Here is a 16,690-nt window from a genome sequence, read left to right on the forward strand (position 1 = left end):
AACACCTCATTATTTCTCTTTCTGTTTTGTACAAGTTACTATTTTTTTGCACCAATGGCAAAAGAAATACATCTTTTGTTTGTTCACTCTAAATGAACTGATCAGTATTTTTGCTCCAAGAATCATGCACATATTTCAATGTAATTTAGTAACTTTTTCCAACAACAAAAGCATTTTTCCCCTTTCTTGTAAATACCCATTTCTATTATTTGAAAACTCTATTGATTGTCTCAGATAAAATCAGCATTTTTATTTTTCCCTTTTCAAACAGACAAGAACGCATGTAGAAGCTTCCAAGAACCTTCATCCACATTATCCATTCAAACCACAATTTACAGAGTGAAGCAACTGGTTGGCAGAATAAGCACAAAAACTTCAAGAGAAACAAGTTACACTTAGGTTATTTAAGCTGTAAGAATCTGCTGAGTTAGAAGTAACTACTATGGAAATTAGGGAAAATATTTAGTACAAAGGAAACTACAGTCTTAAAATTATAGTAGTAAATAACTATCAGGAGCAAGTTATACAAGCACAAAATATGCATAATTCCTTTTGCCACAAGAACTCACCTATTATAGTATCTGCCTCCCATCATAAACTGATTGTTTGATGTTGGACATATTTTAAAACGCTGAATATTTTCAATGGTCCGGAAATAAAGTGAATAATCACCAGGGGTATTATCTGAAGGCCTCACAAGGAAACTGCACACCTGACCAACTGAGAAGACATCATAACAGTGTTATTTTTCTTAGTGATATATAAACCCTTAGAAATCTATTTCTACATAAACTAAAAAGAACTGCACACTTCAAGAAATACAAACCCCATAAAGGTAAATTCCAATAGTGATCTCAAACTAGAAGAATTAGTACTAAACCACGAAAATTAATGAAAAATGGTTCAGCTGTAGCCTGCAACCTTGCCACATCTTTGCCATCTCTTTAAAACAGCATACAAAAAAAGTTTGATAACATTTTCAAATCTCTGTTCCAGTATTTAAAGTAGGGTATTAAAAATATGGGTCAGAAGTACTGTTTTCATTTAAAAAAATACTTGCTTTAAGAAAGTGAAATAACTGATTCCACATATAACAATTTAAAAATTAATTAAATCAAAAATTATTAGATTAACTTTACTTGAGAACATACTCAGTACTGATAGCCATGAAAGTTTTCTTCCAATGTAGTATTCTACTGAGGTAGCACACAGAGAGATTGGGGAATCTAAAACACTCATTTATGTTTAGACATAAAAGGAAGTTTTGCCACAGTTTAATATTAACAGGATCACTTTGTGCCATTTCAGTATCACTGTATTTCACACCAGAAATACACATACCTGTCATCAGCAAATTATAAGCTTCTTGTTTGGAGATCTTCCCATGGAACCATCTTAACAAAGACGAAGAGAAAAATTAGAAAGCAAGACTACCAGCTCTCTTTTTTGGTTGTGCTAACACCTAAGGCTCTGGCACCTATGAATTAATCTTTATTTAAAAAGACACAATATATACAGACGAGACAAACAATGTCTATGCTACTTAATGATTCTCGCCTCCCAACAACACGAAAAGACTAATACTAATAGGTATATAAATAAATTACTTTCAATAAAACACTTGGAGCTGATGTTCAAATACAAGCAAGTTCAGAGATTGATATTAATATTCCAAAAAGTAGATAATTTGATAGGCATTATTTGATGCACTAGCAATGTACTAGAATCATGAAATCAGAAGCTAAAACAAGAAGTTATACACAGAAAACCTCAAACTCAGATTTCCCAGAGCTATGGAAACAAAACCTAGCTTTGTTAGATTAATGAATATAAACTGCTTTGATCTTACACCTTATACTTTCCCAGAGTCTTGTGTCAGAGTAGTACCCCACAAAAGTTCACAACCTCTACCTAGTTTTGGCATGATATTTACCGTATTTATTTCTTGTTCAGAAAAGCTTGACATGCTACAGCTTAATAATCTGCATTTAAAGGAAAGCTAAAGATAACAATGCTTTTGTAAGAAAAGACCCTGTTTTCTGGCTTTCTTTCTATACTGCCTTCAGATATTAATATGGATTCCTCTGAAAGGTAAACAACAGCTGAAAGACAGAATCAAAGCTCCACACATCTCCTACAAGCTACTTTCCGAATGTGAAATTTCCACATTTGAAGACATCCATACTGCCAAACTGACTAGCAGAACACAGTAAACCAAATAAACCACTGAAATGCCTCCTTCTGCCACCAGCCTCTTGGAAAGTGGGTAACGGCAAAAAATTAGCAAGCACAAATATGACAAACAAATGAGGACGCCAGGTAAGTCATCAAGGCACTTGACATTTTTCACAACTATCTGCCACTCATCTTCACTTGTGAATATAATCTATTAACAGACTGATATATCAACACACTGCTGATTATAAGCTGTATTCAATTTTTAAAAAATTTTTAAGTATTTAAGCAAATAGAAGGAAATAGTCCTGTGACTTTTTCTTCAAACTTTAAGTGTTATAAGAATCACAGAATAGTAAGAACACAGAATACTTTGCATTGGAAAATACCTTTAAGATCATCACGTCCAATCCTCAACACAGCACCGCCAAGGCCATCACTAAACCAATGTTCCCAAGTGCCACATCTACACACCTTCTAAATCCCTCCAGAGATGGTAATTCTACCACTGCCCTGGGCAGCCTGTTTCAGGGCTTGACAACTCTTTCAGTGAAGGCATCTTCCCTAATATCCAATCTAATCCTCCCTTGGTGCAACTTGAGCGAGCTTCCTCTTGTCCTATAACTTGTTACCTGGGAGAAGAGACCTCTTCTGGCTACAACCTCCTTTCTGGCATCTGTAGAGAGCAATGAGATTAACTTTTCTTCAAGTTGAGCCCCACCACCTCCCTCATCAGACTTGTGCTCCAGATCCTTCCCCTGCTCTGTTTCTCTTCTCTGGACTCAATACAGCACCTCAGTATCTTTCTTGCCGTGAGAGCCCAAAACTGAACCTAGAAATCAAGGTGTGGCATCAAAAATCTCTGAGTACAGGGGAACAGTTACTGCCCTCTACCTGGTGGCCACATTATTGCTGACCAAAGCCAGAATGCCACTGGCTTTCTTGGTCTCCTGGGCCCACACTGGCTAATATTCAGCCACTGTTGACCAGCACCTCAGGTCCTTTCTGCTGAGCAGCTTTTTCCAGCCACTGCCTCAGCCTGCAGCACTGCAGGGGTTGTTGTGAACCACAGGCAGAAACCATCACTTGGCCTTGTGAGATCTCATACCATTGACCTTACTGATCCAGCTTCTCCAGATTCCTCTCCAGAGCACTCCTACCCTGCAGAAGATCTATGTTCTCGCCCATGAATCAAACAGAGACAGTGTTCTAACAGTACTTTGGTACAGTATTTAGAGTTGTTATCTCCAAGGCAACTGTGTTCAAGAAATACTCCGTTGTGCATATTTTGGCTGAAAGTGATCATACACGGCCTCATCTAAGATTTCAGCACTGCAATACCCATTAGCAACAGACACACCTATTACTAGTTCTAACTAGTTATAGTACTTTTTCACATTAATTATCCCTGCAACTGCAGCAGCTAGTATATAAAGAAGTCTTGAGATTAAAAATAAATAGTTTTGGTCACTTTCTCAAGAACTTAGAAATCTCACAGTGGAACTTGACAAACAGTTATGAATGCTTTCGTACAACAAAACAAAAATCCTTACATTTTGCCTTCATGGGGATCTTCTTCTCTTCCCTATGAGAAAATTAGCATATTAAGTGAGTGACAACAGTACAACTCAATTTTTAAAAAAATGTCATAAGTTAAGACCTTCTGTAGAAAAAAAAATGACATTTCGATATCTGAAGCATTTTTTAACTAAAGGGCTTACTGCAGCTCTATGAAAAGCATTCCTCTTCATTCATTAGGTGAAAATTCACCAAAATTTTCTTTCTGATGATTACTTCATTAATAATCCAAATCCTTTAGAGGTAATACCTTTTTAGAAAGTTTCAACCTTCTCAGCCTTCCTAACATTAAATTACCACTGACCTATCAGTCTACAGATCAACAGTCTACTACTGCCACTTCAGTTTAGCTATTCACATCCTGACACAGGTCATCTATGAGAAGCATCTCAAGTAACATTGCTATTAGCAAAACATACATAGTGTGTAAGAAGATATTATAAAAAAATCTATTTTTTTCTTCTCACCAATAAATTTTTAACCCAAATTCCATCCTAGAATAAAGAGAAAGATCTACCATAATGCAAAATTACATTCTGTTGAGTTAGTGAACATTTCATGGCAACTGCAAGAAAGAAATGCAATGTAATGATTGTCTGAGTCCAGAACATCCCTTTGGCTGCTCTGGATATCTCGAGACCCTGGCAGGGGGCTCAGGGACCTTGGCAACAAGTCAAAAACACCAGTGACTTCAATTTTAGCCCATGGGAGAGGTTGCCAACCTTATATGAGGAATTACAAGCCAGAAGGATTCGAGTAGTGTAACAAAGGAATTGACACAGGGTGAAAAAGTAGAATTTTGGGGGTTTTTAGAATGTAATTCAGGGATACAAAATGGAAGAATCTGGGTGTGCCCTAGCCTTTTCTTCCTTCTTCTTGTCCTCCATGTCTCAGTGTGATAGTGACACTTTTCTATTGGTCTAGGATAGGGACACACTGTCCAACATAGATTTTAGGTATTGATATGGGAACTGTAAACATGGTACACATAATTTTGAGTATATAACGTGGGAGATGCCCGGGGCTCAGGGCAGACTGCCATGGCTTCTGTACTAGGTGGACCTCAGCAGGTCAGAGAGAAACTATTTTAGATAAGAAGAAATAAACCTTGAAAACTCAGCTTCACGCCTTCCAGACCTTTCCTTTGGCTGCCAGGCTAGGGAAAAGGATTTTCACACTGTTGGGGGTCTTGCCAACCCGACCCCAACAAATGATTCTTCGCCAGGACAGTAGATTTTAGGGAAATGCCTAGTAAATTTACAGTACCATTCATTTGCACTTATCTTTAGACAACACATGAATAAACATTTTTTGATAGCAAACTAGGCTTAAAGGTTTGTTTTAGTTTTTTTAGTACTACTAGATGAATTTACTAGGTTCAGAAAAGTACATAATAGGAAACAATTAAATGTCACTAGTTTTTGCTCAATATTATTTTATAAAAAAATCCCATTCATTTAAGAAACCTGAATACAAAAATTACTTACCACTTCTTCTACCAAGTCTTCCACAATAAGACCTTGTTCATCTGTCCGTAGGTTTGTAACCCACATCCAGCCATCTTCCAATTCATTATGGACAATAAACATGTCTCCTTTAAGGAAACTGAAGAGGGTTACAGATTTAAATCAGAGATACAATCATAATATAAAGTTTAATGAACACAATGAATTCTTGAGTATAATTTCCCAAATAAAATATTTGGGAAAACCTATTTGTAAAAAATGTAGGAACTGATATTCCAAGCACATGTGTATTGTTGCTCACAGTTAAGTGGCTACTATATACTAGTTTCCATATTTTTGATTTATTTTTAATATCTAATATATACTTCAGTGCTGTGAACTTCAAACTGTGCTAATGTAGAAAACAAAAATAACACAGCAATATTAAAATACAGTAATATTGTTCTTTTATCAAGAGAGATCAAATATGCAACACCAGTAAAATAACCCTTAGTAGTCTATATGAAAATTATATTTCTTTCATTGAAAAATTACCTTGCATAATGTAAGTTGTGGAATACCTATTCATTATATTCTCACATATGAAGACAAGTGATGCAAAAAGAATACAAAGCAGCTGCCAGAGATGCCATGGAATTAGCTACAAGTGTAAGAAGCATTAACTTTCGGGATCAGAGAACCACAGAATCAAATAGGTTGGAAATTACCTCTCAGATTATTGAGTCCAACCTGCTACCAAATACCACATGTCAACCAGACAATGGCATTAAGTGCAACATCCAGTCTTTCCGTAAACACCTTCCGAGACAGTGATTCCACCACCTCCATGGACAGCATTTCAATATCTAATCACCCTTTCTGTGAAAAATTTTCCCCTAAGGACCAACCTAAAGCTGCCCTGTAGACTAAAGAGGAATTTAAGATTATGTCCTCTCATCCTGTCACTGGCTGCCTGGCAGAAGAGACTGAACCCTACCTGGCTACATGCTTCTTTTCTGGAGTTGTAGAGAGCAATGAGATGTTTGGCCCTTGAGACTCCTTTTCTCCAGGCTGAAGCCCTGCAGCTGCTCCTAATAGGACTTGTACTTCAGACACTTTACCAGTTCCATTATCCTTCTCTGGACACACTCCAGGACCTCAATGTCTTTCCTGAATTGAATGGCCCAGAACTGGACACAGTACTCAAGGTGTGGCCTCACCAGTGTTGAGCACAGGGAAAGAATCACTTTCTTAGTCCTACTGGCTACACCACTGCTGATCCAAGTCAGGATGCCATTGACTCTCTTGGCCACCTGGGCACAGCTGGCTCATCTTCAGCCAGCTGCTGACCAGCACCACCAGGTCCATTTCCATTGGGCAGCTTTCTAGCTCTGCAGAGAGTTTATTGTGGCCAAAATGCAGGACCCAGAACCTGGCCCAAAGGAGTTTACATTTCTGGAAGACTAGTGTAAGTTACTCCTTAAATGTTAAGAACACAAACTCAGGTCACATGAAAATTTTTTCACTGCAGTACAGAATTTTTAATCATGTTTCATGATGCATCAAGGTACAGATGCATCATGAAATAATGAAGATAAATAATAAAGAGTGAAGCTCATTAACTACCACTTCAATTCAAAATTTCATACCAAATGTCTATGGTGTGGCTCTCATTTGAAGTAGTCTAACAGTAAAAAGAAACCGCAACAAATCACTATCGAAAACAAAGAATAAATTCAACTGCTATTCAGCTTTAACAGGTGACAAACAACAAGAGCACCCTCCATCACTGTACAGATACTGCATGAAAGACATGTTGAAATTAACTCAGTAATACTTCAAATATAAGAAATATTTACTATGATATTAAAATTTTAAGTCAATATTCTTTGAAATACATAATTTCTTTAGGAGCATATTAATTCAATCTAGAACAAAATGAGAATTCTGGTCTCAGCTATGCCACAAACGGAACTATTTTAGCCATACAGACCTCAAAACCCAAATACCAACTTTGCTTTTCAGCTCTATCCTAAAAGAGGAAGAAAAGGTTTAATTGCCTATAATTCTTGTTATGATAGCAAACAATAAAATGAGATTTCCTCTTAAGCTGACAGGTGCAATAAGGCACGTAAAGGATTCTTTTTTTGTTGTTGTTCTCACACATAGTAGGAAGCCTTAGTTCCAATGTGCCATTAGAGACCCCCTTCCAAGTCCTATCACCTTAGTAAAACAGATACAAATGGTCTTCTATTGACCAACTCACATCTTCCATCCTTAAATTTGTAAATAGTCAAGGCCCACTTTCTCTTTCTAGTGATCTGCATTGTTTCCCTCAGCTACACATCGAATAGTTCCATGGCAGTTCAGAAAAAGGCCTAGCTCATTTCTTTCACATACTCAGGTAAGGCATTTCCATACAGAATTCTTTGACAAAAAGATGTATCCTTTTGGTAAAAATCTAGGGCTTTATAAAACATATTTCAAAATTATAACATTACTAATTTTAATTCTATGTATACCTTCCATTCAATTAATACAAACAAATATAATAAGAACACAATGTCTTATTCTTATTTCCAACCAAAGAACAGAGAGATATCATCTGTTACTCTAACTGTGTCAAGTTTAAGATGCAACTGGAAAATAATTGCATATGAACACCTACCTAAATTATTACTATTAATAAATACTCTTGAGAATTTCACAACTACTACTGCTACTCAAACATACCTTATTTCATCAGTTTCTGGCACTTTGGTGTAAGGTAGAATTGCTCGAACTCTCCTTCTGTCTTCCACAGGCTACAGTTTAAAAAAGAGCAATGTTTTTTTCTCTATACTCTGTACTGTATGTTCTATATTGTAGAATCTTTCTCCCCAGCCTTATGCTATTCTGAGGCAAAGAACACCACTTATATCCACCTTGCCAGTTTTATATTTCCAAAGCTCAAAACCACTGTCAGCTAGAAACGTGTAATTTGTTGACTAAGAGCACTTACTTTATTTTTTTTTTCACTTAGAGCAGAAGTAATGTCCATAATTTCAACATTCAGAAACATCTTTATTCAGGTTTTGAGTTTTGTTACACGGGATATTTTGCAGTGTTTTTTTTTTTCATTTTAATTACTTCTGTTGTTTTAAGGATGGGCATTTGAAAGAAACCTTGGTTATCTTCAGGATGTATATTTGAAACTATTGTTAGATATCCAAAATGTGACAGAACAATGAAGGTTCTTTATTACAAGAACTCAATATTGTCTTCTTTTTCACTGTCTACTTAAAATGATGTTACTACATTGTGCAATAACTGCAATACCTCTATCTTCCTCATTATGTATTTTTATTAAATAGCAGATTTTTTATCATTACTTTGTATCAGTAAAAATGCATTTTTATTCTCCTTACATTTCCACGTATGCCTATACAAAACAACAGGAAACTTTCTCAAATTTCTTTCACAAAGAAAATTCTAAATCGTGATTAAAGTTACAAACATCTTAGTAAGTTAGTCTTCAGGAATTTTTACTTGCCTCTGGAGGTGCTACTGGAAATAAGAGCTTTTCCCCTTTCAGCAGACAGGACACATGACTGTAATAACCAATAAGGTCTGAGAGTGAAGCAAAGCGACGCCCACCAATGTAATAGTCTCCACACATAGCAATAATCCTGTTAATAAAAAAACACAGAAGCTTGACATTAGAAAAAATTTTGCTACCAATTTTTTTTGAAGAAAAGGAGATTAGGATCATGTTTAATTTTTAAAATATTGCCTGTATTCAGCAAAATGCAGTATTACAGACTTTCTGTAAACATATAAATAAACTTAATGAATATTTTATAAAAAATATTAATACATATATTTTATGAGCCACCAGTTTTTTATCTAAAGAATGTGCCGATTCTCAGAAAAAGACAGGGCATTTGTCAGGACTAAATGAAATTTTAAAAAATTGTAAGTGTGAACATCCTGGAAAACTGAAATAATGCACTACTACACAACAGCATTATTACTTGTATCATGCATAACATACACCTCTTATAACAGGCATAAACTGAACAAAGTAGCAAAGTACTTTAACAAAAATTACTACACTTCAAGACTATACAATGCAGAAAACAAACAACATCGAAAATTAGTCATTTTGTTACAATTAGTTTAGCATCCATATTAAAGTTAAGAAATTACTTTGGAATAATCAAAGTTATCTCCTGAAACTCAATTTAAAAATTTGATATCTAATGGGAAAAAGCTCACACAACCCTTTCAGCGATTTAACAAAACAAAGACTTCTTACAAAAACTGTTTATGTTTTTCTTTAACATTTGTGTATTTTCTTAAAGATTAGATTTTTTGATGCTTAATTTGAATTAAACTGTTTCTCCCAAGAAGTAATGTAAAATGAACATAACGATGAATCTTCAGATATTAAATCCAAGTTCATAAGCATACAGCACTGCAACCAGAATCAGAAAACAATGCTCAGGACATATGCTGAAAGCTGTTTCCAGCAAATCTTTCAACTACTATACATATAATCTATTGGTGTTTTTTGCTTTGGGATTTTTTTGGTGGCTTTGTTTGTTTGGGGTTTTTTTGTTTGGTTGGGGGGGGGGGGGGGTTTGTTTGTTGTGGTTGGGGTTTTTTTCCCCTCAAAATTAAGGAAGCTACCAGATGTGCTACCACTTTAACTGTGCTAAGTACTATGATTACTATGGAATCAGACACAAAACAATCTCCTTCACTGACTGAATGAAACCTGCATGGTGCTTTAAGTTTATTCAAACCACTTTAGGCAAGCTTCTCTATCCAGATATTTTTGGTTTCCTCACACTTCGGTTCTTCAACCTACAAAGCAATTTTAAAGTAGCATGATTTAAAACAATCAAACACAAGTAAAAACCTGCACAATGAAAGCATTAAGAGTCAAAAAAACTGCACTGTAATACAATTATTGTTCACTTTATTGTGTTCTGAAACAAAAAGTAGATAGATCACAGTATTCAAAATAAAACACTTAATTCTCACCTAAAATGATTGACATTTGTTTTACTAAGGAATGAAAGCACAAATGAACCTGGTCTCCGATCACTCTCTCGAATAAGGTAACTTCCAGGTTTTCCTGCTTGTCGAAGTCGTTCTTCTGCAATTGTTCTGTCAAGTTTTCCATGATACCACCTGAAAAAAGAGTAACAATGGGTGTGCTTAGAACTTAAGGGCTTCATTTACTTTCACAAAATAGACACGTGAAAGGAAGAAAATCTTTCAGTCAAAACCCATATCAGTCCAAAACTTTGTCTATCACATTGTTAAAAGTTCAACCTCCTAGTTTATTTATTTCCAATAAACAGTATTTTTAACACAGCAGAGTTTTTCTGATAACCTACTTTTCCCAAGGAACAACCCTAAGAGGCAGAGGCTCTACACATATCATCAGTTTTTATCTCCTTCATAATTTGTTTACTTAAAAAAAACAAAAACTGAGGTGACTGACCTGACTTGGAATACTATTGTATTTTAAGCCTACAAAGGTGTCAGTTCAGGCTGGGTATTTCAAAAGCACAAACAGAGAAGTGAATTCTATCAGACTGTTCCTCAGCTGAAAGAAATGCTGCTGCAGCAAAGTCAGTAAAGAACTGGACAGCAGTCACCAGGCCACCATCCAGCCCCAAAATCACCTTTCCTAATCACAATGTGCACTCCGTCAATCGAAGTGAGTGCTGATGCATGGCAAAAATCACAGACTGCAAGATATGATAAAGGAAATCTTTAATCTACTGCTGCCATTCAAGCATTCAATCACTTACCTCAGTTTATTTACACAGCCTTTGTCAGAACACTTGTTCTACTTCATATGATCAAGTATAACTTTTTTTTCCAAGAAAAAGTGATGGAGAGCAGTTTTCAAGACAGCTATTGCTCTCATTACCTTCACCAAGCCACAGTATGTTCCAGAGCTATATATTGCAATAATTCATTAGCTCCTCCACCTAATTTTGCTTGATTAAACCTTTAATTTTTACACTCAGAAATTGTGAGCTTCAAAATAGCCAGTGTTTTAGACAATTAAAATCCTTCACCATTTCAGCTCATATACTCTCAAGGTCTGGATAGCGAGGTGACCCCAAGAGTGTAAAAGTCCTTGCTTCCCAGCCTGCGCAGCCAAAGAAGAAGTCTGAATGCGTAGGGTTGGCTTCTCAAGGTTGTTTATTTTCTCTTATCTATAACATTCTTTCTCTGACCTGCTAAACTCTGTCTAGCAAGTCGGCCATGGCATTCTGTGTGCCCTCTAGGGCAGTGTTTACATTTTATACTAAAAACTACGTGCACTATGTTTACAATAATGTGCCAATATCTATTATTTATGTTGGACAGTGTGTCTCTACCTTAAACCAACAGAAAAGTGTCACCATCACACCAAGACATGGAGGGCAAAAAGGAGTCCCCTTGAACCCCATTCTAAAAATTCTACTTTTTCACCCTGTGTTAATTCAACTACCACGCTACTCAAACCCTTGTGGCTTGCAATTCCTCATACAAAGTTGGCAGTTTTTTCTACAGGCTAAAATATAAGCCACAGGTGTTTTTGACTTTGTGCCAAGGTCTCTGAGCCCCCTGCCAGGGTCTCAAGACAGCCAGGTCAGCCAGAGGGATGTCCTGGGTTCCCACAATATACCATTTAGTTCTAACAGTTCACAGACTGTTTTGTAAGATTCACACACATGCAATTTCAAAGACATGTAAATGGTCTCTTAAACTAATATATGCAAAAATATCAAATTTTTCACAGCCTACAGCTTCAAAAAAAAAAATTAAAAAGCTGAGCTGTTGATAAAATCTGAGCAAAAGCTTTTTTTTTCTTACAAAATGGGAAAAAAAGCTTTGAGAGCTTTTATCAGAACAAAACCTTGATAAACCAAACCAAAAAACACCATTTCACCAGTAGGAGCAGCACAAGCATAGATACTGTTTAACTGTTTAAAACTGGGTGCTTGCTAGTATTGCTCCCCTTTGCTTCTCTTCCTCACCCTGATCAAAACAAGTTAAACCAGTAGAAGCACTGTTGTGTCTGTACAACATTTAAAACTTGAAACTGCTGCAGGCCTAGTTCTGTTAGCAAGAGCCTGTGCCATTCCATTCCAGAGCAAAGCAGCTTCATGAACAGAAACTGTCATTCAAAGACAGTCCACAAAGAAGTGGTCACACCTTCCCAGCAAGGAGGGTCTTTTACTAAAGGAAGCAAAATGACAGTTCATTTTAAAGTAAGTAGGATGAAATATTCTGTGTGTCAGTGTGCACAGCACAGCTGAAACCTGAGCAAGTTTGTTCCCAACACGTCAAAACTGGGCATTGCTTTCCTGGATAGACTGACTTTCATGAAGTATATAACTCCTCAGAGACCTAAGAAACTTCCCTGATGAAGAAACCAACATTCCATTTCATGAAATCTATTTTAGACTAATAACAGGTTCACTGAGCTTTTATTTGTTCCTATTTATCATGCACTTGAGGAAAATAATCTTATTTCTATTGAAAGACATACTGCATTAAAATGCCAAATTTAAAGAAAGGCACAATTTCAAAATGAAGAAGTGGGAGTCTTAATAAGAATGCAAATTACAAAAAAAAAAAAAAAAACCAGAATAAACCTTAATAAGAAAGGCAGGATCATATGCATATAAAAGAATTTTTCTATAAGGGACCAGGATTTCTAACAACAATAGCACAAATTTAGGAGCCCCAATTCTCAGTCCAGGAGCTTCAAACAAAAAAGACACCCTCCTTGCTGGTGATGGCAATATATATATTGGTATATCCCACATATTGGAGATTACATTCTCTAATACTAAACAGATTATATTTTGTCCCATTCAACACTTTTATATCAAGTGTACCAGAAGACACTTATTACCTGGTAAAGCATTTAAGGAAAGGTTTGTTTTCTGAAATAAAAATATTAAGTTAACTTCTGAGTGCAATTAAATTCAGTGTCACTGAGCCCATATATAAAATGTTAACTTCTGATGACAAAAAAATCTATATTTTACAGCTCACTCTGCATTAATGTAATGTACCACATTACTCCATAGTACTAGCCGCAGAAATAAATATTAACACTAAATTTAATACAAATGACAGCACAGCAGTCAATATTGAGCAATGGTAAGAGAAAACAGCTCAAGTGATATCATCAGGAAACCTCTTGTAGATTTCACACATCTTTAAAAAATATAGGATACACACTTAAGTGCAAACTTGCATAATACCTTTAGAATATGCAAAATGGTTGTCAAGAAATAACTGCATTTTTTCAGAGAGCAGAGTTTCAGCAATACAGTTTATTCACGTAATATTCAATCTAGGAGTACTGAAAGACAACACGGTCAGAATCAATGTCTTATAACCCATACTGCTATCACCAGTTTTCAGTATTATAGAAAGATACATTCTGCAACTTCCCATCATAATTTTCAAGGATATTGACAGCAAACAGTAAACACTGTTTTACCAAACTGCATTATTCAATCTCATTTAAGGATATTGACTAATCTAATGAGCACTAATGAAAGACTTTAAGATCTCTTATGCTATATTACAAAGGAAGATCATCCAGTAGCCATTGCTATCCAAAGAAAGTACAACACAAATGAGTAAACTACAGAGCTAGCCATACTCCTAATTTCATCAGAGAATAGAGCACAGAACACTCTGAAGGATATAAACACATTACCATCATTTCTGAAATGAAATAAAGTTACCCCCAGATCCTTTGGTTTTAAGCTCCAATCAGGTAGTTGAGTGAAGTCTGAGTATTTCTGCAAATATAAATAACAAGAAACCATCTCTCCTTCTGAGTTTTCTATATCAAGATTTACAACTTAAATATTTTGCAATCAAAACAGTTTCAAGTTTGTTTTCAGTCCAAAGCAATGGCAACCATAGAGAATCTCAATGGATGCAAACGGAATTGCTATGCATGGTGTACCTTAAGTCTCATGAAAGGAATTAAAGTTTGAATGGGAAGGTATCACATTAAAAACCTGCCTAGCTTTTCATAAATAACTTGCCAAATGACTGTAACTTAGAAGTGCTTACACTCAAAACTCTAACTCACTACTACTTAGATGTACATCCTCCATCATTGCCACAAGGTCCCTATAATTTCTCATCAGTCACCTCTGCTTGTTTGCCTAATCCTACCTAGGAACACTTCTGTATTTCTAACATTACCTTTGCATTTTTTTAAATGCTGACAACCCACTCCTTTCATTGTGCTTTGAATAAACATAATTCGGTGACATTCTGAATCAGAGCTAGTAGTCTAACAATGCAGTTGCTGTTATAACATGCATTGAAAGAGAGTAAGTAGCCTTGCAAGCATATGTTATGAAATTATTTAACTATAAAATGTCCTATCAATTATAGATCGCAATTCAGGTATTTTTTTCTGTGACTGCCTGTTTAACTTGCCTGCTTTAAGAAAATTGTGTAGTTGTTCTTTATTTTGCTTCTAAGAGAATACCAGTAGAAGGCTTCCAAGTTTCAGAAAACTGTCAAAACTATGCATGAAAATACTCCCGTTTGCCAGTTTATTTCAAAAGCAGCATGTTCAAAACTCCAATCCTAGCTATCACAATTACAGCATGCAGACAGAACAAAGACACAACATCACAATGAGCCTTTGTACCCACACAAGCAAGGTGTGCAGAAGAATGGTGCCTATAGTACCACCACACTGAGTGGCTGACAACCATATTTCAAGTCATGAACTTCATGGAATGAGCTGCACTGCAGTCAGAGCTGTGACCTCTGGTGCACACACAAACAAGAGATCCCTGTATTTTCCCATGCTTCACGTAAGATGCTGGGTAGTCACACCAGCCCCATTAGGCCCAGCCAACCCTTCCTACTGTGAGGAGGGATGCATTTAGCAAGTTCACAGTATAGCTATACAGCTTCTGGCCCCCAACATAGCCCCAACAGCACAAGGCTCATGCAAGGAACAAGCCATTCACAAAGAGGCAGTAGATGGTGAATTTAGTATACGGAAGGAGGCAGCTGCCATTACATATGGAAGCATGTCACATTGTACAACCAAATCTTTATTTACATGTTTCCTTTTTACATGTGGGAAAAGCAAGTGTGAAGTTTTGCTGCTCTACTAAAGGATTCTGCTCTTACAGTACGCTGCAATTTTTACTTAGGCACACAGTAGGTAAGGGAAAAGAGAATGCAAGATTATCCTGAAGGGGAGTAAAAGTGAGTTTCAGCAACTTAGTACAAATATAGATGTTGATAACAGGTGTAAAGTTCTCTATTTCCATCTAGAAAAAGCTATGGTGAACAGGAAAAAAGTATTTAAATCCCCCATCCACTTCACTCAAGGCTCTTCTCAGCTATACCACGGTACTTCAAGAAAACCTGTAGTAACAATGGAGAACTTGTAGGAATCATGCTCAGAGCTCCTCTACTATGACTTCAGACTCTGCCTTAGTGCCTTTGACACATTAGAGATTCTTGTTACCACCTCAGACCATGAGCCCTGTTTCAATTAGCAGCAAAAGAGAGCAATGATTACTTTGAACTGGGAAAATCCTCAGTATCAAAAGATACACTAAAATCTCAAGGTGTTTCATGAAGACAGACAAGAATTACATAAGAAAATATCCTGAATTATTTTTGTCTTCTTATTCTGTTAACATCAACTATCCTCCACTCAAGCCTTCCATGTGGAGATTGTCTTGAGGGGTGGATCATGGTGATGGGGATATCCCACAGTCATTTGTGCCAGGAATTGTCACTGTTTCCCCTCAGTTCCCCCATGGCTCAGGGGATACCACAAGAGGTGTAAACTCAGCTTGAGATCCTGTGGGGTGTGGAATCAGGACTGCCACTTCCCTTCAGCAGCCAAGGAGAGGGGCCACATGGAGTGTGGCTGACCTATGATATTGGTTTTCAGCAGTGCAACCAAAACCTGCCTGCTTGCTTCCCTCATTCCTTGCTGCAAGGGAGCCCAGAGCTAACACCTGGGTGCTGCCAGAGGCCATGGCCATCATCACCTGGGAAGGTCCCACTCTTGTATCCCAGTGCTCCTGCTGGCTACAAGACCACGACTGCACCCTTCCCTGCCTCACTGGAGCCCGCTAGCACCCTCTGCCGGCTGCAAGGCAGTCACTGCAGCTGTGGCCTCACCAGAGTCACTACCGCCCCCTGACGGTCATGGTCATAACTACACCAAAGGGGAAAAGTGGCACTTAACATGAGAAAACTTCGGGAGTTTTTGTTTGTTCTGAGATATATATATGTATATCTATTTTTATTTATTTATTTATTTGCTATTAAACAACTGTTTACTCCTTTTCCCCTACTTCTGCCTGGAAGCTTTGTAATTTTTGAAGTTACAATAATTTGGAGGGAGGGGTTGTTTTTCCATTCCAGGAAGGTTTGCATCTTCCTTGGCAGAATAATTGTCTGGCAGATACTATCCTTAG

The 16,690-nt window shown here is 36.7% G+C and overlaps 1 protein-coding gene across 6 annotated transcripts in view; it reads right to left on the bottom strand.

The window, feature by feature from the left end:
* Positions 1-16,690, bottom strand: part of RASA1 (RAS p21 protein activator 1) — a 53,186-nt gene that overhangs the window by 27,917 nt on the left and 8,579 nt on the right. Inside the window, exons 1-9 of one of the 6 annotated variants that reach the window (XM_053932448.1) lie at positions 16,259-16,276; positions 13,958-14,014; positions 10,227-10,376; positions 8,731-8,866; positions 7,932-8,002; positions 5,241-5,358; positions 3,729-3,760; positions 1,342-1,394; positions 570-720 (exon numbers count right to left, since the gene is read on the bottom strand). In XM_053932448.1, coding sequence (XP_053788423.1) covers positions 570-720; positions 1,342-1,394; positions 3,729-3,760; positions 5,241-5,358; positions 7,932-8,002; positions 8,731-8,856 — 551 coding nt within the window. In that variant the 5' untranslated portion in view covers positions 8,857-8,866; positions 10,227-10,376; positions 13,958-14,014; positions 16,259-16,276. Of the gene's footprint in view, positions 1-569; positions 721-1,341; positions 1,395-3,728; positions 3,761-5,240; positions 5,359-7,931; positions 8,003-8,730; positions 8,867-9,947; positions 9,994-10,226; positions 10,377-13,465; positions 13,567-13,929; positions 14,015-16,258; positions 16,277-16,690 lie in introns of those variants that run through there. The other 5 variants (XM_053932449.1, XM_053932447.1, XM_053932446.1 and 2 more) reach the window with 5 other exon arrangements.

This window comes from Vidua chalybeata, chromosome Z, assembly GCF_026979565.1.
Source record: "Vidua chalybeata isolate OUT-0048 chromosome Z, bVidCha1 merged haplotype, whole genome shotgun sequence".
NCBI classification, from domain to species: Eukaryota; Metazoa; Chordata; class Aves; order Passeriformes; family Viduidae; genus Vidua; species Vidua chalybeata.